This window comes from Podarcis melisellensis, assembly GCF_964234715.1.
Source record: "Podarcis melisellensis genome assembly, chromosome: 4".
In the NCBI taxonomy this organism is placed as follows: Eukaryota; Metazoa; Chordata; class Lepidosauria; order Squamata; family Lacertidae; genus Podarcis; species Podarcis melisellensis.
The window spans coordinates 47,652,914-47,679,585 of NC_138531.1; the positions used below are offsets into that span (position 1 = coordinate 47,652,914).

Genomic DNA, 26,672 nt, shown 5'->3' on the forward strand with positions numbered 1-26,672 from the left:
GCAGTCACACATATTGGTAGAGTAGCAAGCTTACTGGAGGTGGGACAAGGGCTAAGAAAGCAAAAAGCTGAGTAAGGTGTCCGTCCAGGATCTCACATCCAGCTAGAAGTGATGAACAAGGGCTGCAATGTTGCAGGGGGCCAAATATTTAGTAGTGCAACTCCCTGAAAGAACCCAGTGGAAGCTACAATAGCCCATGGGAATAAAGCTGGACCTGTTTCAGAGCAACAAGCTTTGCCAGTCCATAGAGGTGAAGATGGACACTCAGTGAATGAAATGTTGAATTGAGACTAGTTCACTCAGTTTTGCATACCCACAGCAAATTGACGGTGGCAGATTCTCCCGATGATCTGGTCCTGGACAACTAAAAGGACAAAGCCTAGCAAACATCTAAGCTATGCACTGCTTTGTCCTATTCTAGTCCCAGGTTTGGGAAAAATTCTAGAAGAACTATAGGCTCATTAAGATGAAATGGACTTTGGGTAAACCTGAGATGTCAGATTTCAGCATGACTCCGTCTCTGTGCAGTGCCTAATATGGCACAAGAAGTCTCAAAGAAAGGCCCACATCTCTTGGTCAGGATGAATCCTACTAAGAATACCACCTTTGAAGTGATAGGTTCAAACAGCAACTGCATGAGCTGCACAAGCACCACTGTGAAGCTCCGCTATTGTGTTGAGGTAGCTGTTAAGTGTTTCTCAAACTTGGGTCGCCATTTACTGTTGGACTACAATTCCCATCATCCCTAGCTAGCAAGACCAGTGGTCAGGGATGATGAGAGCTGTAGTCCAACAACAGCTGGGGACCCAAGTTTGAGAAACACTTTTCTAGCCACTACTACTGAGAGCTGGTCACTCCGGGAACAGGAAGGTGTGCACCCATTTTCCTGCATGTTGGGCTATGCCCAGCACTTGGGAAACTTCATAGCAGATCAGAGTACTACTTACTGTTTCAGGGCACTCATATCTGCTCTCAGTGTCTGTGAAGTAGTAGTAATAGTACATAGGTCCCCATGAGAAACAGCTACATCTCCCTTGTGGAGGAGTGTTGATAACTCCTTACAGGGGCAGAAGATGCCAGAACACACAGCAGTGGGCCCAGACACTTATCTTCCCCATCAGTATATCCTACTCCTTCCTTCACATTCACATGGCACACTGTTTACCTGTCACCCGCATCTTTTCTTTCGTTCTCATTATTTCCTTTCTCTCAAATTTTGCATACTACAGCCTTGCTCTAGCCTTGCTGTCTAACAAATTCCTGCTGAAACACATGTCAACATACTGTGCATGCAGGGAACTGCTGCTGGCATTAGCCTAGTCAAAAGTTTATACTGCACCTGGGCTTCAGGGCTGAGGCTCACCAGGGATCCCTGGGCTACAGATTGAAAAATGCTGGCATAAAGTTTTGTGAAATTGACTCTACTTTAAAAAATGTATAGTCTAATTCCAAGTTGGGAGACACTTTTTGGGGTAGCATGGATGGAGAGGAGTGAGGTCACAGGGAACCAGATTGCACAAAGAGCAGTAATAATTACATGAAAATTAATGTTACAGTGACAATCACAGCTGATCAAATTGAATTTCCTGACAACATGCAGTCCAGCAGTTTCAAGATGGAGTTAACACCAAAGTTTCTTTGTTTGAGGATGACTGTCTTAAGTGTCTTGGTATGTCAAAATATTCTCTAGTGTTACAAGTTCTGATGCCAAATTTGTCTCCACTTTTTGTGTTTGACCTGTTCATCCTGCATAGAATACAGAAAGACATTGCTGGCAGATGACTCTGCAACGTTTTGGCTGACATTATTAGATCCTGTAGATACAAGGTCAAAATTGGCATCTAGATTTGTTGTAATAATGTCAACCACAATGCCACAGTTTCATTTATCTGCTTCTTTTCATTCAGGCTACAACACTACTGAATAATGTTACATATATGCACATACATATTTTAGCTCATTAAGAAAGTGTTGTGCTTTAAAGCAGGAGTGGAAAACTGGATCCAGTCAGAGGGTCTGACTGAAGCCTGGTAAACCTAATTAGACCTGTGGACTTGGGGCTCCCCTTTGCTGCTTCAAAGATTGCATACTGCATCATTTTAGGCATAAAGTATACAAGTAAACATTAACATTTGCCTGTTAAGGAAATGGTCCCAGAAAGTTAATTCTCTCTGCCATCTAGTGGCAAATCAAAGCACTTAAACCTTCAGTGACAAACTCAGTTCGTCATATCCAAAAATAAAACTCAAACTCCTGAGTGATGAGACTTCTGTTAAGACAATCATATGTTTTTTTTTAAAAAAAAGAATAGTGAGATTGCCTAGACCATTTCTTTCTGTAACCAACCCCCCCCCATTTTCCTTTCAAGACAGTTTTATTTTTCTTATGCTGGTTTAAATAACTCTGTTCTTTTTTTTGTTCAAGCTCAGATGTTGGTTTGGTTATGTGATCTGGTCTACCTGAATAGTCTAGCCAGTTTGCTCACACTCTATGGGCTTTAAGGGAGATGTACTTTTGTAAAGGGAAGGGTATTTAGTTGTTTTCTGATTTTTTTATTTTAATTGTTCATTGTAATGTGTGTGTTATATTTTTGTAACCTGCCCTGGGATAATTTGAAGAAGCGTGGTCTATAATTATCGGGGTGGGGGGTGCGGGGGTGGGATACATCGCAGAACTGGACTCTGGCTATCTGTAAGCAAAGTGCTGGTTTGGATCTATACACTCTTAAAAGGTTCAGGACCGCAATACCTCAAGGACTGCCTCTCCCCATATGAACCGACCCAGACCCTGCAATCATCATCTGAGGCTTTTTTTTGTTTGCCTCCTCCACCAGAGATCTGGAGGGTAGAAACGTGAGAATGGGCCTTTTATGTGGTGGATTTGTGTTTGTGGAATGCTCTCTCCAAGGAGGCTTGTCAGGTACCTTCATTACATATTTTTAGGAGCCATGCAAAAATGTTTCTCTGTAACCAGGGCTTTAGCTGATTAAGATTCTGTAGCCTTTTAGAAGTGCTGGTAATCTTCAGATAAAGGGTGGTATACTAAGTAAGTAAGTAAGTAAGTAAGTAAGTAAGTAAGTAAATAAATGTCCATAATAAATAATCTAAAATTACTTCACAGTGTGTCCTACCTCAGGATTACTGTGACTGTTTCTCTTTTTGTTACATTATTTATCTTGAGTATTGCTTCCTTACTACCTTATCAAACTGACACCTTTTAAAACCAAAATATAATTTTCCTCTGGCATTCTGTTAATCTAACAACAAGCAGAATGACATCCTAAACATTTGATGAAGTGCTTAGGCAGGATTGTAATTATAGAATTTTAAAATAATTTTGGTAATTTAGTGTATCAAGCACTAAACACCAAACATGTCTGAGATTATTTTTTATAATTACAAGCAAAGCAATAAATACAGGTAATCTAAAAATACTTCTTTTTAGCTCCTGGTATCCGAAACCACTACACATGCTGATCAGGGCTGCTGGGATTTGGGAAGACTGCTTTATACCCTACACGAGTGCTTTTTTTCATTTAAAAATGTTTAGGTGTACTCTCATTTTGACTCAAGAAAATCACCACTTTATAGTTCAAACTAGGAAAAATAGATACAGTACATGTGCAAATGTACAAAGATTCACAAAATGTTTAGGAGTGTGTGTACCCCTCTATCCCCCCCAGAAGAAGCACTGCCCTACACACCATAACTCTTCCTTACCGGAACTGTCACATTCCAGAAAATTCAACTGATATTACCTTGGAAAGAAGAATCCCATTTGAAATTTGCATTCTGAAAGTTTTGCCAGTAAACAACCTGCATTTCTGCTGATTTCCATAATTTTATAAGAATAAGTATGATATTGAAGATATTGAAGAATTAATATTATTGCAGAAACCAGCAGCATTTGTACAGTGCTTTTAAGTGTTCAAACCATTGCTAATCCGTACAACATACTTGTAAAGCAGACTATGTTCCCAAAATAAATGTTAAAAGACCAAGGCTGAGAATTAGGGTTTAGTGCACATTGCTCGTAGCTCAAGAGATCATGCTTCTTCACCTTCCCCCTCAGATTTAGAATCATACAGCACTACTTCAGTTAAATTTAAATATAAAAGCTTAACTGAAGATTCTCAAGTTCCTTACTAATAAGCTTGTATCTCATGCCACATTCATTTTTTAAAAATTGAATTATTTTATTTCAAGTAATAAGGTACAAATTCCTCTGAAGGATTCTCCAGTGAGAACAGTTAAGTTAGTGTCAAAAAACCATTCAAGCCCCTCCTTCCTGCCTCTGGAAAAACAAAAACAAAATAATACAGTAGGATGGCATTACACATAGCAATATAGCTTAGTAGAGCTATACAGCATCAGCACATTCCTGCAACCTAGTGTGAGAAGGAGGCGTCTTCAGTTTCATAACTCTTCCACCTGACATATTCAAGGCACAAGGATGCATGCGGAGACAAAGTAAACTAACTATGAACCCTTGCTTTAATACATGCTGATATCTTCAAATGAGGAAGAGAAATCATGCTGATGCTGTACAGAAAATAAGAGGAACCATGCAAGTTTTAGAACAGGAAATATGACAGGGCAGTTATGCAAGTGGGCTACTGCTTCTATTAAGATTGAGGAACCAGTAGAAAGAAAGCCTTCCTGAATCTTTAAAAGATGGCTCTTGAAAAACATAGTGCATAATGCAAAAATCTTGAAGTGAAAATGTATATTATGCAAAGTTGTGACTGACTTTCGGTGTACTGTAGTACATTTTAGAGATCAGAGATAACAGCTAGCGGGAAATATGTCAATGCATTAATAGTGTTTGTGGGTGGGTAATCAGTAAGTGCTCCCTTTTGGTAACAGAACAACTTATCAAGGTATGGCAAGATAAATATTAATTTAGTTAACTGAATTAATTTTGTTCAAATTATAAATATTATTTGAGAAAAAGAAAATTCATAGAAACTGGGAATCACTTACAATATACTGAATAGGAAAGAATATTCTGAACAATTTGGAGATGCATTTGTTACATCAATCTCAGGATTATTTTTTCATCACCTTAAAGGCTCCTTTACTCTTCCTAATTGTTTTTGTTATTTGGTTCTGATTGGGTTACTAGGAGGCCTCTATTTTTCCTTGCCACAACTACTCACCTCAAAGAGTGGCTGGGGAAACCCAGCCAGGTGGGTGGGGTATAAATAATAAATTATTATTATTATTATTAGTCAGCTAGTAGGTGCAAAGGACTTGGGGACAAAGATAGAGATTTGCCTCAATTCTACTGAAGTATGATAGAAGTAACAAAGTTAGAGACTTTTGCTGTTTTTAACTTCTTCACATTTCAGTGTAAATAACTGAAAATACCTCTCACCCAAGCCACTATTCATTAATTGAAGTACTTGCATACCACTTTTTATCCAGAAAAAGATCACAAAGAGGTTTACAAAAAAATCAATAATACAATATAAACAATAAACTTTAAAATAAATAACTGAAATAAAAACAGTGGGACATCCTACAATATCAAATTATCATAAAACCTACAGAATCAGACAGCATTAAAATGTAAAGATCCATAGATGAGAACAGATACCGTACTTTTTGCTCTATAAGACTCACTTTTTCCCTCCTAAAAAGTATGGGGAAATGTGTGTGCATCTTGTGGAGCGAATGCAGGCTGCACAGCTATCACAGAAGCCAGAACAGCAAGAGGGATTGCTGCTTTCACTGCGCAGCGATCCCTCTTGCTGCTCTGGCTTCTGAGATTCAGAATATTTTTTTAACTAGTTTTCCTCCTCCAAAAACTAGGTGCGTCTTGTGGTCTGGTGCATCTTATAGAGCGAAAAATACAGTAATTGTGTCCACCATAAGCCTGAGCAAGTTTTAAATGGTGACAGAAGCTCATCAAGGATGTAGCTGTCTGTGCTAATAGGGGGAAAGTGTTTCATAATTGGGGTGCCAGCACTGAGAAGACCCTATCCTATGTCCCCACACTGTGAATAACATTAACATGAGGGAGAAAAAGCAGGACCACAGGCACTGTTCTCAAAGCCTCAACAGGTTGGTGCTGGAAGAGGAATTCTCTCAGATACCCAAATCCCAAGTTGTTCAGAGCTTTATACATTATCAAAAGCACTTTTACTTGAGTTAACTGAACTAATAGGTTGCCAGAGCACTTGCTAGAGGACTTGGGACAGAGATAGATTTCTTGCTCCCAATACAAATTGGGAAGCATAGCTCAGTGGCAGAGTATATACTACAACCAACCCCAGGTTTAACCCCTGGAACAAAGGTTTTCAACCTTTTTGGGTCCATGGCTCCCTTGACCAACTGCATTCTTTCTGTGGCACCCCTGTGGGGCTCAGAAGCCCAGTTATGTCACCCCTTGCCTTCAGAGCTGGCAGCCTCTCACTCTTTTTCGAACACGTTCCCTTGTGGAGTGTTCTCTCAAGTCTCCTCTTCTCTCCCCTCTCCTTGGGAGTCCTCTGGGCAGCCGCAGCTGCCACCCCTGGTCTCTGAGCTGCACCCCATGCCTCAAAGAGAGGTACCTCCTCACACTGTCCCACAGGCCTGGGAAGCACCCCCTGACCAGCACCAGAGGCACCATTCACATGTGGAGCTTGTAGCCAGGGCTGTTGCAACAAACAGCTGCGCAGGCCTTTGGGAGGGAGAGACATGAGAGGGCATCAGAGGAAGGGAGGGAAGGAAGGAAAGGGACAGAGGTCAGTGTTGCTCATGGCACCCCGACCATCATTCAAGGCACCCCAGGGTGCCATGGCACACTGGTTGAAAACCACTGCCCTGGAATATCCATGGACAGCTGATAAAGATTCCTGTTTGAAACCCTGGAAAGCCATTCCTGGTCAGTATAGGGGATACTGAGCCAGATGTCCTAATGGTCTGACATAAATTAAGGCTGCTTTTTATGTTCCTACTTCCTAGTCTGAGCTGGAGTTTATCTCTAAGGAAGACAAAGCAGGTATCTCTTCTGCTGTTTCTAACATTCTTCAAACATGTATTTTTTTTAAGCTGTGGCAGGTAGACTACTGAGTTCAGCTCCTTGGGAATCTTATTACATCAATCCTGCTTCACTCTGAACATTTCCTGCTTTGAAGGCCAGGTGGCGATAGTCACCCATGTGGTGGTCTGACACCCAATGAAAATATCTCTTGTGCAAGCGGAAATTCTGGTTTTAGCAGAAGTGCTCTGTTGGATACCACCCACAATTAGAATACGTCTGACCGAAAGTCACTAGAGTAATATTCTTTTAAATGGAAATACCTGAGGAGGTAGGGTCTTCAGAGAAGTCTGGCAGTTCTTCAGGGGGATCACCGTAGAAAGAATTGAATTTGTGGCTTGATACTGCTGCTAGTACTGCACCCTGAATAAACAAAAAGCTAAAGTCACAAAGTGCACTATCAGTAATGTTCCCTCCAATACTATAGATCCTAAAGCAATCATTTTAAGGCCAATGGGGATTCTAAATTTAGCACTAGCAAAAATAGTTACTTGCTTGTAACGTGTATTCAAATGGTCACCTATGAATTCAACACACCTTTGCAGAGCGAACTCTGTGGATATTTTAATAGCCATTCTAGGGTGAATCAGTTGAATCAGAAACTGGTTTAAAGTTTTTTACTACTGTGAAGTGTTTATGACTGAAACAAAGGATTGTGCAATACCAGAGTAACCATTAAGCTTTATTCTCTGTAGCACAATTCCAAGTACAGTGGTACCTCAGGTTAAGTACTTAATTCGTTCCGAAGGTAAGGTCCGTTCTTAACCTGAAACTGTTCTTAACCTGAAGCACCACTTTAGCTAATGAGGCCTCCTGCAGCTGCTGCGCCGCCGGAGCACGAGTTCTGTTCTCATCCTGAAGCAAAGTTCTTAACCTGAAGCTTTATTTCTGGGTTAGTGGAGTCTGTAACCTGAAGCGTATGTAACCTGAGGTACCACTATAGCAATATGTTCTTCAGCTGACTGAAGTCCTGAACTCGGGCACAAGTGGCCTATATAGCCGGGCCCTCTGGCCCTCTGATTGCCTGATTCGAAAACTAGGAGATGGTGGGTTATCCCACCCTCCTTTGCAACTGGTGGGGGAACTCCCCAGCAGCTGGCCACACAATGGAGAGGCCTTTGGTTCCGTGGCATTGAGGGCCTGCAGCAACAGGCTGCAACTGCTGCCCACTCAGAGACTGCGTAAATGGCCTATTACTGCTTCACTCTGCTGAAATGCAAGTTAGTGACGTTAGCTTGCAAATACTGCATGTACTTGGGCAATGTGGATTTCATTGTTCCTAATTCTTTTATTCCAATTTAAATAATTCAAACTATGAGGCTATCCACATTCTTTTCATGAAGATTCCCCCCAACAATCACCCCCCCCAAATATCATTAAGGCCAACAACTAGAATAGTATTCTGAGAGTGATTTTCAGCTAAGTCATATTCAGAGTAACATATAAGTCTGGCATGGATATGACTAACATTGGCAATCACCCTGAATGTTATTTTGGTATATTTTAATATAAGTAGTTTGCTTGTTTTCTTTACCTTTAACTTCCTTCTTGCATTGAATTTCCTCAGCTGTTCCACAGTTTCTGGAAGGTGAATCTTGTATGCATAGCGATCACGTTCCTACAAATAAAATATTGGAAACAATGAATTGATATCATTTAGAACTGTTTTCAGTAAGAGTAAGCTATTAACTCAAACACATGTTCAAAACAAACAAAAATCCCCTGAAAAATGTATGTTTGTAAGTTTCAATCTGAGCCAGGGCAGTTCTCAGGAATCTCTCTCTCTCTCTCTCTCTCTCTCTCTCTCTCTCTCTCTCTCTCTCTCTCTCTCTCTCGATATTTATCTCTCACAAAGTGTCTTGAGATAGCTCATAATCATTTAGAAAAATATTTAATAACAACCATTAGACAAAACACACACACAAAAAACCAAGGAGCCATAAACAGAAAAACACAAGCTCAGAGTAGCAACTCAGAGGACCCTAAATGCCGCTGAAATAAAATGGTTCTTCACTGCTGCCATAAAGTTAGGAACAAGAATGTGAAATTACAGATAAACAGAAGAGAATAATTAAGGATCCCTGGGTGCCTTTTGACAGTTTGAGACAAACCTTCTCTGTGGCAAGACCACAATTACAGATTCCCTTATGAAAAAAGGTTAGTCGCATCCCTGATGGTTTTTAGGCAGGAAGTAAACCCTTTTTATTTTGTGTATTTTTCTACAGTGTTTAGAACATTGGCATTTAAATTTTTTCTATTCTTTTGGCTTCAAATATTAAATGTGCGCAAATATTTTCATAATGTTTTGTTTAATTATATTATTATTATGCCACCTGAGGGCTTGGTATCAATTCACACGAGTTAGCAACAGTCTTACCAAGATTTATAAACGTTGACAGATTTGGAGAGCTGCTGTTCTTTTACACCATTTCTACTGCTTACCTTCAGCCAAGGATGGTTGAGTGCCTCGTAAACAGTTATTCTTTCAGCTGGGTCCAGCATAAGCATACGTCGTACCAAATCTTTGGCACTTTCAGAGATATGGCTCCATTGCCTTGGATTCATCTAGGTCAAAAACAGTAAGTTAAGCTAAGGCACATAACAGCATGCTGTAGATTGCTAAAAAGCTGGAAATGTCAATCCAAGTTAAAACATTTGTGCAGATTACTGCACAACTACATTTGTAAGAACTGAAACAGTTCACCAAGTAATCTACCAGATCAAGTCAATTGAATTCTCCAATATTTAAAAGTGCTGAACACTTTGAAACAGTGTAATCGCAAAATACTTCTCTATTTATTTCCGAATAACCGATCTTAGACCTCAGCAGCAAGGGCCTAACTTAACATTATGTACAATGCATATAAAGAAACTCTCTCAAGGGCATTAAAAAATAATAATAAAAGACAGTTCAGGTGGTGGTGATTTAGGGTATAAGATATTTAACAAATCACCCACCCACCCATGTCACTTTCTCTCCTTCATGAACTCCAACGGTATATTTTATGTATTTGAAACTTCATGCACTGAAAACAGTAACAGCAGTAACAGGATTTGGTATGCAAAAGTGAGGGGTAGGGAAAAGGTTAAGTATCCCCCCAGAAAAGAAAAGAGCAATTAGGGTTTCATTACTCATATTTGCATGCAATATTTAGCTAGTTTCTAATAAATAATAATAATGTATGTATGTATGTGTTCAATACAAATAATATGTACATATTACATAATTCAGCTTTTTCCCCAATGGAATCTGTTACCTAAGTTCAGGTTTCTGATTTCTGTGTGTGCATGTTTGAAGTGTACACATACACCGTCACTGAAATATAACATACACACTCAATACTCCTGCAAACTAAGGACAATTAACTAAAGATGGTTTAATTCCCTCCAAAGTAAAGAAAATTTCAGCAAGCCACAGATGGAAAACACCCAACTTTGTGCAGCTTTTATTATATTTAAAAATGGTTCAGAATCACTTCATAGAAAGTGTTTTTGTTGCTCTTCTTTAAAAAGAGCAGAGACTCCCCAGCTGATGAACTATAAACTAAAACCTAGTATTTGGCTTTGAAAACAGGTACTAGGAGTTTTCAAATGTCAGTTTTGAATGAAACTGTAAACTTGAAACTAGACTTTATTGTTAAACCACTGTGATTTGGAAACTATGTGGTTTCTAGCTCCTCCATGTTTTCTACAAAAGAAGAACTGAGTAGTAAGGAAACATAGGACAGCTTACCCACAGAATGATTTTAATATGCTTTAATTTATGTGATTTAATGCCACCAACTTTATGTAAAAAGTGTTGTCATTGTTACCAAATGATATATGATTGCAACTCCAAAAATACAAGCCAATTAATAAAATCAGAAAGGAGGTACAGTACTGTAAGAAGGCTCAATACTTGCAATGACCTTTTTAAAAAGTGAACACATTAAGAAGATTTATTTGAGCTCTTTAAAAATTATGGCACATTAACCTGGCTAACAACAACACTTCCAGTGCCATGGGGAAGGGAAGCACTACTGTAGACTTCAGTGCTTACCAGCAGGATCAGGGGAAATAATGCAACAACAAATGACTAGGGATGAAGACTGTACAGGTCAGGGGTCTGCAAACTCACTTGCCGTGCTTTTCGTGGCAAGTATCCATGATGAGTGTGACAGGTCCTTTCATAGTGAATGCCCATGACAAGTCCCAGCCCCCTTCCTAAACTTGGAGCTGGGAGAGGGGAACTACCCCTCTAGTTGTTCTGTACTTCCGCAGTGCTCAGAGTACAACTGTTCAGGAGACTGATTCATTCATATGTGGACATACTCCAGGCTTTTTTTGATATTTTAATGCATCAAAATACATTTTACAAAAATGCAGACTTCCTTTTCCTTGAGAAAAGCAATTACTATAACGTACCTTGTATTTTCCTTTGATAATGCCTTCAAATAATCTTTCCTTTGTTCCATAAAAAGGCAAACAACCACTGAGCAGAATAAAAAGGATCACTCCACATCCCCACACATCTACAGGCTTTCCATATGGCTCTCTTTTTACTACTTCTGGGGCCATAAAATGAGGCGTTCCTACCCGTCCTGGAGGAAAATACAAAAACTTTAGTTTTCGAAGATGGACCTATGATCTGAGCAGCTTCTACTTGGCAAAAGACATGGTGGCCTGTAACAGTTCTACCAGTGCAGTAACAGCCCATGACACAAGAAGCCTGGCTGATCTCAGTGGCATGGGGCCTGGTAAATGCACCCCTTTTGTCTCTCCTCCTTCTTGCTTTGTCTCCACTGAATGTTACATGACATGAACATAGGTGTCCTGGCTTTAATTGAAGCAGAATAGCAAACTGGCAACTTTTAAGGAGGGGCTTCAAACGCAGGCCTAGAAGGTTTTTCTCTCTCCCCCCCCCCCATTATACATGATTCATGGCAAGGCTAATAAGTAGCTCAAGGATTGTTTATTTAAAAGGTGTTAAGACAGTCAAAAGACATTGGGGGTGGGGGTGGGAAGGTGATAATAATAATAAAAAATACTCAGGAAGGGAACATTCTCACCATGAATCCGCTTTCATTTTGACTGTCATAAAACCCCCTCCCTCACATACAACTATGAGAAGTGAAAGTGTTTTTAGGTAGTTCGTGCCTGAAATGTTAATTAGCCATTCTGAGCTCCATAGCACCTCTTTTGAAACACTTGCATTTCTTACCTCCAGCAACAAGTCCCGATTCCCCTAATTGAATAGCAACACCAAAACCACCAAGTTTCACAGGTGCCGAATTTTCCTTTGAGGCAAGTAGCACACAGTGCGGCTGAAATGACAAAAACCCCTCTGATATTTAATTTAAAAAGACAAAGTTTTGTATAAACAAAACATTATGACAACAGAAAATAGGCTTATGTCTTTACAACAATCACAAGCACCATATAAATGGCAAAGTATTCTTGGTGTAGGACTTCAACAGAGTTAGCTAGGCTTTAGGTATTCACAAAAATACAACACACATTTGGTAATGGTGTTAAGGCTAGAAAGAATGTCAGTTGACATTAATGGATGCATCAGCTGAATAGAGCCATTGTTTTGGCATGTGATATCGGGGCAGCTGAAAGCGGGAATTTGTTGAGAAAGTAATTTTGTTATTCTGGTAAATTTCTGTTCTACCACCAAGGAGTGAAGCACCCAAAACCTGTTAGATTTCAATCCAGGGATGGCAAGCCTCCTTCTGATGTCATATGTGAGGTCATGTTTAGGGTAGGGAGACATACATTGAATTGGCTACACAACTGAGCACCCTCTGGCAAACTCAATCCTGCAGCCTATCCCTGTAGAAAGCAGGGCTGAAGTTAGCTGATGGGCAGTAAATTCAATCCTACTGGATTGTCTGTCTGTCTGAAATCCCTGTAGGGAACTCAATTGCAAAGCTGGTCTTTGTAGATAGCAGCTTGCCACTTTGCTGGCAACTCCCATCATGTTGCGGTTTGCAAGTGCCTGAGAACCAGGTGGTTGGTGGGTGCTTGGGACATGTTGCACAAGGAACTTTGACAACCCACCCGTCAACTGTCTAGTATCAGGTGGTTTCTTGCCCACCTGTTAAAGATGGCCTATGGGACCAAGGAATGATAACGATCTGGCCCCTTGAGTCAAAAAGGTTTCCCACTCCTGTTCTAATCCCTCACAAGAGTTTCACTGAGTTTGTTATTCAACTTAACCGGATTATTCTTCCACTAGTCTGGTTTAGTTTTCTGTGTAGCACAAGCTCAACCAATGCGGAATATGTTCACGAGGTTAAGGAAGATTCTGTGTAAATAGTCAGCCTAACCTATGTTTTCCAGAGGTATCTGGCTATTTCATTATTGGCATAAATACGACCGTTCACAACAAGGGAATGGCTACTTTGTTAGGTTTCCCTACACTGATGGTATGGTGTATTTATAAAAATAGGTTTAGATGACAAATGGGACAGCACATTTATGCAATGTAGGGGCCCACTGGTCACAAGAAATGCTGCATGTAAACATATTTCAGGTAACATCTTATCAAATTTTCTTAATGCCAAGAACCTCAAAAAAAGAGAATAAAGTTAAAACACAGATTTTTATTTTCATTTGTTTGTGGACTTGTGTGTTTTTGTGATCAACATAACACACTCAACCAACAGAAGCGTTAATTTCAATACAATAAAAGTCAATTAGCCTATTGCCTATTTTTGTAGAGAAGTCTTTAACTGAACTTTAGGAGCAAAAATAGAAATTTCTGTGTCAACTTGCATACCACACTTCTGCTACCTGCAGCTAGTGCAAAAGGCATTGGTTCCACTGCTTACTGGGACCTCTTGAAGATACCATCTCATCAGGAGGTCTGTTCCAAACAATGTAGAAATCAGGCCTTTAGTGTGGTGGCACCTATTCTTTGGGGCTCCTTCCTATTACATATCAAAGAGGCACTGTCCCTATTATCTGGTGCAAAAACAGAATTTACTAAAACAAGCAACACACTTGTTTTGAGCTGCAAAACTCTTGCAAAATTCTATTTGCATGAATTCTTCTGTACCTTCTTTAAAATAAATAAATAAATGAATGTTTCATTTTGTCAACGTTTGCTAGGTGTAAAACAGTAAGGGGTACTACTGAATCAAACATAGTCAAAATGAGAACTTGTTGTGAAAAGGTACACAACAAGTTCTCATTTTGACTATGTTTGATTCAGTAGTACCCCTTACTGTTTTACACCTAGCAAACGTTGACAAAACCAGTGCATATTTTGTCCATCCACTCCTGTCAATCACATCTAACCTATCCGCTGCAAAATTCACCACACACAGACAGTGATCTCATTTATCTCAGCTGCCCGTCCTTAGGTTGCCAAAATAGCACGATCATGCACAAAGAGGAGGTATCAGCAGACTTTGGGGAACTACAAGTTTTGCAGAGGCACGAAAAATATTTAGGGGAGGGAAGTTGCATTCTGAGGTGGACATACCATTATCGATTTGACATTTTATTTAGACATTATAACAACAATCAGAGGAATAGCTTAAATGGAAGATTGAAGTATGAAATTTGACAGCATTACTTAGTGCCGGGAAAAGGATTGTAGGCAATATTTCTTTCACCGAAAAAGTAATTGTCTCTCAAAAATCATTAAAACATTGGAAGTAGGTCCAGGAAAACACACTACCCAACCACCCTGTAAAATATCCCTTTCTGCTGCCTTAACTCTGATTTAGCTTTGCCTCATTAGCAAGCTAAAATCATGGTTAGAGCTAACTGGGATTTCTTTTTAAATGTGCTTTTGTTTTCAGCTATGGCAGCTCTCTTATTAGGATGTGTTTCTGCGTTCCCCTGTATTTAGTGCTCATATTTTGTCCTCCACCATATCCCAATGTGTGTTTATATATACCTGCCATTCCCGCGCTGCATCTTCATGCATCAGAGATTACTATTACACATAAAAGCTCATCACCGTCCCCCAATCCTCCTACAGATATCTGGAGGAAAGCACGAAAGACTAAAATAGCTGATGAAGCTGATTCTTACCAGTTTAAAACAACCCTAGTCACAACTTTCTAATAAGACAGACTTCCTTTCCTTCCTTCCTTCCTTAAACACAAGTTCTGAAAGCAGAATTCAGTAGAAAAGACTCCGTCACTAACCCAAAAGTGAGTATTTCCTTTTATTATAGTTCAATTTTTCTCATATGTTAAGTGTAGAAAAATAGTTTTATATTTCTAGTGCAACTTTCTTGACAGATGAGAAAGCACTTTTCTCAAGAACATATTCTACTTTTCTTTCGCATTTTTTTCGTTCCTTTTAAAAAGGCAGAGAAATGTTAAGACTGCCACCTGGATAACATTCACAAGCAACTTTATCAAAGTAGTAGCATGTATTTGAAACTAAAGCCAGTTTAGGATTTGCTGCTGAGGAAGTGTGAATATAGCACAACCTCATTCATGGCTATTGAGGAGTAAGCTCCTCTGAGCTTAATGCTGCTTGCTTCTATTAAGAGAGAGAGAGAGAACATGAACACACACACACACACACACACAGAGAGAGAATAAATATATAAAATGTGATAGAAATATATAAAATGTGACACACTAGTAAAATTACAAATCTAAATCTTTGAAGGTTCATGTTTTCATTTTCAACAAGGAAATCATACTCTAAACTACAAACACAAAGTAGAATTTGATTTCCCATTTTGAATCTACCCTTAAATAATCTGAATCTGTTTTTATGGTGACAAAGTCATTTTGGAATGTCACTTTATTATGGGCTCAGGTATCAACATGCAAATATTTATGCAGGAACTCTCAATCAAGTTAATGCATGGGGAAATTCTCATAGCCACAGATCAAGCATATTGCCAGAAATCATCTGTCAGCTTCCTAACAAGATCTTTGTTCCATTTCTAACATTTCTTTGCCTAAACCAGGTGTGGCACCCATGGCTCTCCAGATACTGTCGGGCTCCCATCAGCCTCAGCCACCACAGACAGTGGGGAATTCCAAATAATTATATTTGGTATGTAAACAAGATCTGCTTCTTACATTCCTAAGATACGACTTAGCTAATATCAAGGCACATTTTGTATTTTTGATTTTTTTTAAACCACTGTTTGTTTGTTTGTTTTTAATGTGCCAAAGAAGAATTTATGTACTATTTGTTTATCACCACTTGTTATCAATGCAATCATCTAAGCACTGGGGATACTGGATGGATATCAGATTTTATAGGAAGCCTACTTTTTGTTCTTTCCTTACTTTAAAAAATGAGGAGAAATAAAAGGAGCAAAATGTTTTCATAAACAAAGCAGCTATAATTGCAAACTTGTTCATAAATAGTTTCTGGGCGAAGACCCTATTTTGCTGATTTTATGCATGACTAAAATAAGGCTTATGACAGAAAAGCTTCTGAGTTTGCTTGAAAAGTTAATCAAGTTAATTCCACACTGTAAATGTTGCACTGTCTTCCATTTTATTCCAGGCAAAGTGTAAGTGAAGATTTACTAAGAATTTTGACTTCCATACCGTATGCACAAGAAAACCCCAGCGAAGAACATGAATTTTTCACTTGCTGAAAATGAAACTGGAAAAAACTCCACAGAAATGCCTGTTACTTACTGTGATACGGAAGAGAAATCACTGTCTTTAACTCTACTATTTTCATATTCGGTCATTTTTGTAATTGGATTGGTTGGCAATATTACTGCCCTGTATGTTTTTCTGGGCATTCCTTGCAAGAAGAACTCTATCCATGTTTATTTGCTTAATGTTGCCATCGCAGACCTCCTACTGATCTTTTGTCTCCCTTTCCGAATATACTATCACATAGCCCAGAACAAGTGGCTGTTGGGCTTGATTTTTTGCAAGATTATAGGAAACTTATTTTATATGAACATGTACATCAGCATCGTACTGCTAGGGCTTATTAGTTGGGACCGTTATGTAAAAATTAACAAATCTATACAACGCCCTAGAGTGTTAACAGCAAGACGAAGCGTATATTTGTGTTGTACGCTGTGGACAGTTGCAATAATGGGATTTATACTGATGGTTGTTCAGTCTACCAGGAAGGAAGATAAACATTCATCAAAATGTTTCCATTACAGAGAAAAGCGAAATGCAAAAGTGGAAGCAGGTGTTAATTATATTCTTGTTATAATATTTTGGATTGTTTTCATTCTACTGATTCTGTCATATGTTAAAATTGCAAACAATCTTCTGAAAATTTCTAAGAAGAGAACAAGTTTTCCTAATACTAGAACATATGTTGCCATTGCAAGGAAATCTTTCATAGTACTTATCATTTTCACATTATGCTTTGTTCCTTATCATATATTCAGATTAATTTATATCACTTCACAACTACAAAAAACCTCTTGTTACTGGCAACAGATCATTCACAAATACAATGAGATTACACTAGTCTTCTCATCATTTAACAGCTGCTTAGATCCAGTTATGTATTTCTTAATGTCCAGAAGTGTCCGGAAAACTGTACTTCAACTGATTTGTAAGCGACTTCATGTGGATTCAAGTGTGAATGAGAGTACTTCAGAGACAAAACAAGGACATTCTTTTCAAGATAATTCAGAAATCCCAAGTCACCATTCTAGAATGCATCTTAATAAGATTAACAATTAACATATATTTCTGTTCAGAAGTAACTTCCATTTGAGTTCAGTGAGTGAATAGGATTGCAGCTTAAAGGTAACAAATCCTGTCAACACAGATAACATTTTTGCATGTTCTTAGTTTTAGTTACTCTCATGCAGAACTTCCTTAAGAATTCGCTTTGGTAGCCACATATAATTTTGTAATAGCTAAGACTTTTAAATTTATGATTAAGATTTCTGAGATGAAAAAGTAGTAATAGCTGTGGATGCAGTAGACTTTGAAAGGGTGTGCGTGTATGGTGTATTAGAAACAAGAAAGTAATCTCCCCACAAGACTCTTGTGTATGTAATGATGTTTGCTAGCATTAATTCTCAATAACATTTTATAACTGTACTGCATACTATAGACTTACATTAATTAAAAACTATTTGTGTCAATGGATTCCAAACTATTGTATCTATATACCGTACACATGCAGACAAGTATCTCAAATATTACAAAACAAGTTTAGTGTGCTCACTCACTTCTTTTCATTTTAACATAAAACATAAAATAAAAATTACCTTATAAAGCAGGAAGAAAAAAATGATAAGAATCTAGCAGAGTAAATATGCTTAGAATTACATTGCACATGTAACTAAGGGCTATGAAAGTCAGAAAATGTACAATGAATTGTTAACCATGAATCCTTAACAATGAAATTGAAAGAAAGCGGGTAAAAATACTATATTGCACTTTCCCGATTATGGCTACTAACCTGTTGCCGACCCTACTGAATTAGAAATGATTGGAAAGCACTCTGTATTGCCAAGTATGGGTGCCAAGCAGGCGATGGCTGAGGATCCTTTCACAGCCATGTTTTAAAGGGGCAGTGGCATGTGCAGGTTGCCATGCAAGAATGAAAAGCCTGCATGTGCTGAAACTCCAGCACTGTCAGACTTTGCATTTTGATCACCTTAAAGAAGAAATATTCTCTAACGAAATATGCAGACATCCCACACTTAATATTTGTCTTCTAGCTGGTTATTCCTACATTACACATACCTCACATATAGTAGAACCCTAAAACACATCTCAGTGTTTTGATAATATTAAGATAAAATGAGAAAAATGGTAGTGCCTTTTGAGTGGGTTTGGGCATTCTAAGCCCCTGTAAGTGGTTAAAATCTCATTGTGGTGTTCCTGAATATAAAAGGGTCAGATACTGTATCTGGTTCCTCTGATCTCAACTGAATAACACTATCAGCAGCTGACTGCTTGCTTCTGCATTGGTTTTGTAAGCAGCAGTCTAAGTTAGCAACCAAAAATTTATGAGCCACAATAATTTAAACGGTTGTTGCATGTATTATGGATGTTTTTATTGGTCTGCTTGTAACATGCACTGCAAAGTTCACTTCCTAGCAGGCTTCTATACAGTATAATATGTCTAGAGGATGGCCGTAAATAGGTGAAATGGTGGCTCCAACATCACAACTTGTGTTGGGGTCTTAGCCCATAACTGGATCCATTGCTGGCAAAATTATACAATGAAGAACCCTTGCCATGTCACCATGGAGGTACAGCACTGGGCAGCCACAGTTTTTCTGTCAAAAAGGACTAAGTGAACTTGAGACAAAGCTGTTATCCAGGAAGGTGGGTAGAAGATGTTTCATGTTGCAGAGGTTAAGCAAAATAGGTTTGCCTAGCCCAAGCCTGCCATAATTCAGAAGTTGCTTTATCTGTAGCAGTCAGAGACACTGTTTAGTCTTTGGGCCTATAGGCCTCAAAGTTCCAGTTCTAAATAACAACCTTCCTGCAGGAAGTAAGTAAGTACGTGTTCTTATACTATACTATACCATGCCTTTGCTAATGTTATTTATTTCTTTGGCTTCAAAGTAAGAACCAAAGCTAAAGAAATACCTACTATTTTACTTATTACATTGCCTCTAAAAAGTTTTAAATTAGTGCTGAGTATCTCTCTGGTAAATACCCAATGTATCGATGCAATTAATTAAAAGTGCTCAATCAAAATGCAGCCATAGAAACTCTCACTCTACTAAATGTAACAACAGAACAGACCTTTACTCTCAATTTCTGTTCAGTATATCAATACTAATACTGCTATTCAATTTGCAAACACATATACAAATACGGGGTGGGGGGAGATAAATATAATTTACAATTAAATCTTACTGTGGAAAACACCGAAGAATTTTTTTTACAGATTACAGAAACCATTAACAGGCAGCACCATACAATATTTTCATTTTTATTTGATGTGTAGCAAAACACTACTAAATAAAGAAGATTTTCATCAGATACTTTCCAATGCGGTTCAAGAAAAACAAGCTCAAAACTCCCTTCAATGCAAGGAGTTAGTTGAAGAGTTCTTTGAATTCTGGCCACAGATTTAATCAAGCTATTTTGACTCACATGTTGTTAACCTAACTTGTATCACACAGCAACTATTTTTGTTTAGTGGTTAGAAGCACCCTGTGACTTTTGTACCTTCCTCAACACATTAAAAAAAGTTTGTTGTGTTTAGTATTGTAGAAAACATGGAAAGAGAACATAACATTTATTCTAAAGAAGATTGCAGAATACATGCAGATAAGAATTATTGCTTAATTTTCCATCTCCAAAATCCTACCCAGACATTTAAAAGTCTAGCTATTACAAAATCATATAAGTGGTTACCAAAGTCAAATCTTAAGGAAGATCTACACGACACAAACTAAAACTAAACTAACAAATACCAGTTAATAGTGACCAAATCCAATTCCTAAGCATCATAAAAGCTTCTGTACATTATTTTTTGGGATGCGGGTGGCGCTGTGGGTTAAACCACAGAGCCTAGGGCTTGCTGATCAGAATGTCAGTGGTTCGAATCCCCATGATGGGGTGAGCTCCCATTGCTCAGTCCCTGCTGTTGCCCTCCTAGTAGTTTGAAAGCAGTCAAAGTGCAAGTAGATAAATAGGTACCACTCCAGCGGGAAGGTAAACGGTGTTTCCGTGCGCTGCTCTGGTTCACCAGAAGCGGCTTAGTCATGCTGGCCACATGACCCAGAAGCTGTACGCCGGCTCCTTCGGCCAATAAAGGGAGATGAGCGCCGCAACACCAGAGTCGGTCATGACTGGACCTAATGGTCAGAGGTCCCTTTACCTTTACATTATTTTTATTATGTATTACATTATTATACAGTATAATGGTATTGCAATTGTTTTCAATATGTTTTATTGTTTTATCACTTGTTGTTTGCCACCCTGGGCCCTTTTAAGAGGACGGGTGGGATAAAAAATTAACAAATAAAATATAATCCATCATCATCTGAACCTTTCATGATTTTTAAAAATTTTCTAGTTGATAGCTTTAATAATTTTTAAACAGTATTACTGTTCAAAAACTCAAAATATGCACATTGACAAAATGTGTTATATAAATGTTATAAATACATAAATAAAAGTTATGTAGTGAATCAGCATGTGGTTTTCTGTTTTAGTGCAGCAACTCCAGGAATTGAAAGGACACTACAGGCATGGATTCATCACATTTTCATTATGTCCCAATTAAAGCTGACTCGCTAGAGTTCTGTGTTTAATGCCTTATAACTGTGAAACAAGACTCGGTTTCTTTGATAAGGCCTTACTCTATGTCTTAACACAGCTGAAGATCAAATGTATTCAAAGGAATCAAACAGTGACACCTAACTTATGGCATTAGGGAACACAAGCAAGCAGAGATCTGTAATTTCCACATTCCACATATTCACAATAGCTGAAGGTTTGCTGTTAAGATTTATAAACTATTGTAAAGAAAAAGAAAAAGCTTCACAATAAATAACCGTTTTTTTGTTTTAAAAAATAGCTGCCACCTTTGTATGATACAAATTCATCTTCTTTAATCTTTCCATGTACCTACAATCATGATAGGGCTTTACAATCAGTCTAGACTCTATATTAATAACTGTCAATATGAGCAGAATATAGGGTGGTATCCAACACTAGTCCTACTCAGAGTAAATCCACTGAAGTCAATGGATAGGACTAAGGTTCAATGCGTTGAATTCAATGAAGTCCTACTTAGAGATGACCCACAGAAATTAATAACATGTAGTCATATCCATCAACTTCAATGGAACTATGATTAGAACTAGCACTGCATACTACCTACTGATATCAATGGGTCTACTCCGAGTAGGACTTAGTTGAATACCACCCATAGCATTTATTTGAGATTAACCAACATGGAAGACAAGGGTATGATTTTGTGTGAATCAAGAGATGAATTCTATTAAAGTTTGACTACTTACTTTTTTGAAAGAGCATATGACATGTACTTTACATTAAAAGAGGGTAGAGTAAACCAAAGAATAACAAGCTAAAGCAATTATCCTTCGATTATTGTCCAAGATTATACTTCTAAGGCTTTCTGGCCTCACAACCTGTATTTTCTCACCTCCTACAGTAGGTTAATGAACAGTTTACTGAATTTCCCCCATCCTTATATCATACCCCTAAATCAAAATAACCAGAAAGTAATTCTATACCCCTTTATTATTGTGTAGATTATCACATTTTTGTCTGGATAAAGAGCAAGACCAAGTTGTTGAACAGATAAGGTTTATTAAGAGGCATAGCTTGTACAATCAGCTCTCTCCTTTCAGTCTTAGAGCTGATGTGTCCCCTTCCCTAGCAAAGTGACTACATAAACAACTATCTCTTAACAGCACTTCACTGCTGCTATATACACATTAGTCAAAAAGTTCCCCTTCTCCGTGAGCAAAACTCTTAAGAGAGAATCCCCCAGAATCTTTCTTCATACACTGCTAGTGGAGTTTAGAGATGTTTGAGCAGGGATTAGACATGTGAAAGTGTGGCTTCTAAATCAGGTGTGGAGAACCACTGGCCCTCCAGAAATTGCTGAACCACAACCTCCAGCATTTCTGTTTGCTGGGTCTGATGGAAATTTTAGTTTAGCTTTCTGGTGTGCTAAAAGTTCCTCACACCTGCTTTAAATGTACCAAATACTCAGCAAAGAATGAGATTTCCGTAAACCTTTTATTAGCATCTATTAGTCATTAAATAAAGTTTGTACAGTCTACAGAGCAATTCAACCTCAAGTACTATCACGCTTACTGCAAAAATATTGAAAACAAAGCGAAAAGGAAACTATAGTTTGTACCTGTAATACTTTAATAGGAACATCATCACTGGCACCAGAGATGGTAGAAAGGCAGTTCAGAAATATCATTAGAAAGATAAAACAAATAATGAATAATATTTAGGGACCAATCCACTCAAATGTGGGCACAGCACCCACACATGGGCCCAGGTTGCATGTGATGCTAAACCATGGTTTAGCACTACATGCATGTGCTGGATGGAGCTTTGAGCAAACCTTCAGGCTCACATGCCCCCCTCCCCCCACGCACACCTGCCCTCTCCTGAATGGCCAGGAACTTGGGTAGCATTTAGTTTCACTATCCACTATTCCTAGCTCTCTGTTGCCAAAGATTTAAAACAAGTGGGCAAGTTAAAAAGCCAGCTTCAAAAAACACGAGTTGTACTGAAACAGACTAGTTTGTTTTAAATCATGCTCTCTGGTTCCAATTTAATAAGCCAAGATTTGTGCAAAATTATCTAAACACTGCATAACTCCTTGTCCCAGTCAAGTTGGAGGAGAAGAGGGAGAAGTGTGAGAACTTGAGGCTTACATGGGTTCGTTCTAGCTCATACATGTGGTATTAAAGCATGGTTTTAGCATTACTTGCAAACAAGCCCATTGAGTCTCACAGCACTAATAGAGCTCTGTTTTCATCATTCCCTACCACAGTAGTACTGACTTTTGTAGGTGCACGGGAGCACGGCAGAGCCTTGGAGACCTATGCATACCTTCCACATTTTCACTAAGCCCTCCCTCTTTGTGCCATGCAAGTTACTCAACTGGATCAAGCCCTATGTTTTATGAAACATTAAAAATACATATCATCAAGGGTCTACAGAGGCCCAACTGCACTCTCCTGTGCATTGAACCTGCACTCAACTGGAACAATAAATAGCAGATGTTATGGAAACAAATGCATTTAATACATAGCCTGTGGAACACATGCATTTATTGTAGCCTTATGTTCTAGCTTCTATTTTAAAAAATGTGGCTGTGGAGATAAATACATCAGCAACGTATTTTAAAGGATCATAAATTCAAGGCCAAAAAATGTAAAGACAAAAAAAGTGTGTGGTGTGTGCGTGTGAATGCATAAACGATTTGCTAATTTTCAGCATTTTGGTAGTTGTACCAATGATTCTGGAAGTCCCAGCTGCTAACAGGCGCTTTACCTTCCAAGAATGGGTTAAACTACATGGCAACAAAGAAAAAGGCAGATAATATAAATGCCACACTTTACTGTTAACACAGTAAAGGGTAAAATTTTTTGTGATGTTAATATGACTTACCTTCACATCTCTGTGAATTATGTTATTATCATGACAATAGCGTAGTGCTTCCAGTATCTGTCTCATGTAATGACTGCAAAATCAAAATATAAATAAAATTATTATAGCTTTACAAATATAGCATAGGAATTGTACTCAGGTTGTTTTTGAGACCATTTTAAGGTCCAAGGCTGCAATCTTACATACACTTTACTAGGAATAAGCTCTGTTGGATACAGTAAGTGTTACATTTGAGTAAATCTAGGATTTCACCATTAGTCCCTAGAAATAGTAGACCACCTCCCTCTCTCAGCCAAATGGATTATCAATTGACAAGGAATTGGAGAGAAAAAAGGTGTCTTGCCGGGTGTCATCCTGTAACCAACCACAGATATGATTTATAGACTTCTGCTGCTCTCCTAGACTTATGGATTAGTGCACAAAATATCTAAATCCAGTGGTTCATTTCCTAGTTTCCCTCCATAGCAGCCCTTTCTGCATGCAGTATCTACTATTGGATCAAGCACTATCATATGATGTATGCAACATGCACATATTAGCTGCATTTGGACTTCACATTATATATGGTTTAATGAGACACCTGCTTCGAGGCTTACACCTTATTTTTAACTATCAAAGCTAATAAACTTCTTCTCCATAACACTGTCCAGTTCTTTATTAAAATCAACTCAACTAGTGGTCATCACTACATCTTATGGAAATTAATTCCCTGTTAATTATGCACCACATGAGAAAACTTTTCTCTGTCATGAACGTAATATATGTATGAGAATATATATATATGAAAGAGATTAATACTAGGGTTTTAAGGGAGGAATAATATTTGTTTATTCTGACTAGATTAAAGGTAAAGGTAAAGGTACCCCTGCCCGTACGGGCCAGTCGTGTCCGACTCTGGGGTTGCGTGCTCATCTCGCTCTAGAGGCCATGAGCCGGCACCATCGAAGACACTTCCGGGTCATGTGGCCAGCGTGACGAAGCTGCAGCTGGCGAGCCAGCACCAGCGCAGCACACGGAAACACCGTTTACCTTCCCGCTATAAAGCGGTCCCTATTTATCTACTTGCACTTAAGAGTGCTTTCGAACTGCTGGGTGGGCAGGAGCTGGGATCGAACGGCGGGAGCTCACCCCGCCGCAGGGATTCGAACCGCCGACCATACGATCGGCAAGTCCTAGGCACTGAGGTTTTACCCACAGTGCCACCAGTGTCCCTATAGATCTAGTCCCTGACTAGATTGCCCACAATTTATTTTGCCCCCTCTTAGTTGCCTTTTCGAAACTATGTAAAGCAGTTTTGGACACAGAGCAGTCAAAATTACAGTGTTCAAATGAGAGTTCATTGCACTGGAAATCTTGAACTGAAGGATGGAATAGAAATGTTTTAAATGAAGAAACTAAATGTTTATCTTTTAGGAATTCCTAACATTGAATTTGCCTTTTGTCTGCTCCAATTCTAAAATTTCCAATGAGCACTCTACCAATCACTTCAAAATTGTTTCTTTAGTAAACTGTAAGCTCCTTGAGGCAGAGAACTGTATTATGTTCTTTTGCAAAGTATCATACACAGTGATGATGCTATGCTGCTGATAATTATCATAGTCTTAATCTTCCAACTCTCCTAGTTTTGACTGTTGGATTTATCTAGCTTTTAAATGCTAATCTGCTGAAGACTAATTACACTGAATTGTATAAATTTCAATTGATAGTGTATCATTTTCATTTTTTGGTAAACTACTTTGGGAGGCTGTATGTGTGAAAGGTGGCATATTAATGTTTAATAACATTTCCCCTAGGGACTAGTACTCACCTATGCAATCCCACATGTTCATTCTGAAGCAACAATGGTATTTAAATTCATCACTATGTTATTTTCCCCATGCTGCAATTTACTTTGCCCAGTGGATGGCACTCTTCTACTCTGTACTAAACTAGCGCCAAAATAAGTGTTACTACATACAGAATGGTGTGAAAAATCTGGATTTTTAAAGATTTGCAGATTAACATATACCATACTTCTGGAAAACTACCTTTTATGAAACTACCTTTTATTCAAAACAGAGCTGAAAAAGGAATAGTGAATAAAAGACCCAAAATTTATTCCATGTGTAAGAATACATCCTAGTTTTCAGTTTGCTTATTATTTACTGAACTTGTACACCTTTCACCCAACAAGGGTTTAAAGACTGTTTAAAGCAAAATAAAAACAAATTAAAAGCAATCCAGTTAAAGCCAATAACAAAAAACCACACAACATAAAAATCGACAGAACACAGTGGCAATTATGGAACATAAGACAGCAACTGAACTAACAAGTGTCTCAGCCTGCCTACAGGACTCCAAAAGAGCCAAAATGCACATCTGATGGAAGAACTTTCCTCTATTTGAGGGATCAGGTTGACAGAAAGCTGAACTTTCATTTTGTTGCTACATCTAAATTGACCCACTTAAACTTAGAGTCCTCATAGAAAAACAAAGCAGCAGCACCATTAACAGCTTCAACTGATCAATGTGGACCCCATCTGACTATTTGGGTTGTATGCCCAGAACAATTACTTAGTAGTGCTGCAGCAGCTGGTGGAACCAATTTCAGTGCAACATCCACATTTC

General features: G+C 38.5%; 2 protein-coding genes across 14 annotated transcripts in view; one reads left to right on the forward strand and one right to left on the reverse strand.

The window, feature by feature from the left end:
* Positions 1-26,672, reverse strand: part of CASK (calcium/calmodulin dependent serine protein kinase) — a 120,680-nt gene that overhangs the window by 43,906 nt on the left and 50,102 nt on the right. For all 13 annotated transcript variants that reach the window (XM_081908951.1, XM_081908947.1, XM_081908955.1 and 10 more), the window contains 6 exons: positions 24,066-24,138; positions 12,224-12,326; positions 11,428-11,603; positions 9,466-9,588; positions 8,558-8,641; positions 7,287-7,386 (listed from right to left, as the gene is read on the reverse strand). In XM_081908951.1, coding sequence (XP_081765077.1) covers positions 7,287-7,386; positions 8,558-8,641; positions 9,466-9,588; positions 11,428-11,603; positions 12,224-12,326; positions 24,066-24,138 — 659 coding nt within the window. The remainder of the gene's footprint in view (positions 1-7,286; positions 7,387-8,557; positions 8,642-9,465; positions 9,589-11,427; positions 11,604-12,223; positions 12,327-24,065; positions 24,139-26,672) is intronic.
* On the forward strand, positions 14,904-18,074 carry GPR34 (G protein-coupled receptor 34). The gene is made up of 3 exons (XM_081907936.1): positions 14,904-15,173; positions 15,950-16,038; positions 16,501-18,074. Exon 3 carries the CDS (start codon positions 16,548-16,550, stop codon positions 17,658-17,660), a length of 1,113 nt encoding a protein of 370 aa, XP_081764062.1. The 5' UTR covers positions 14,904-15,173; positions 15,950-16,038; positions 16,501-16,547; the 3' UTR covers positions 17,661-18,074.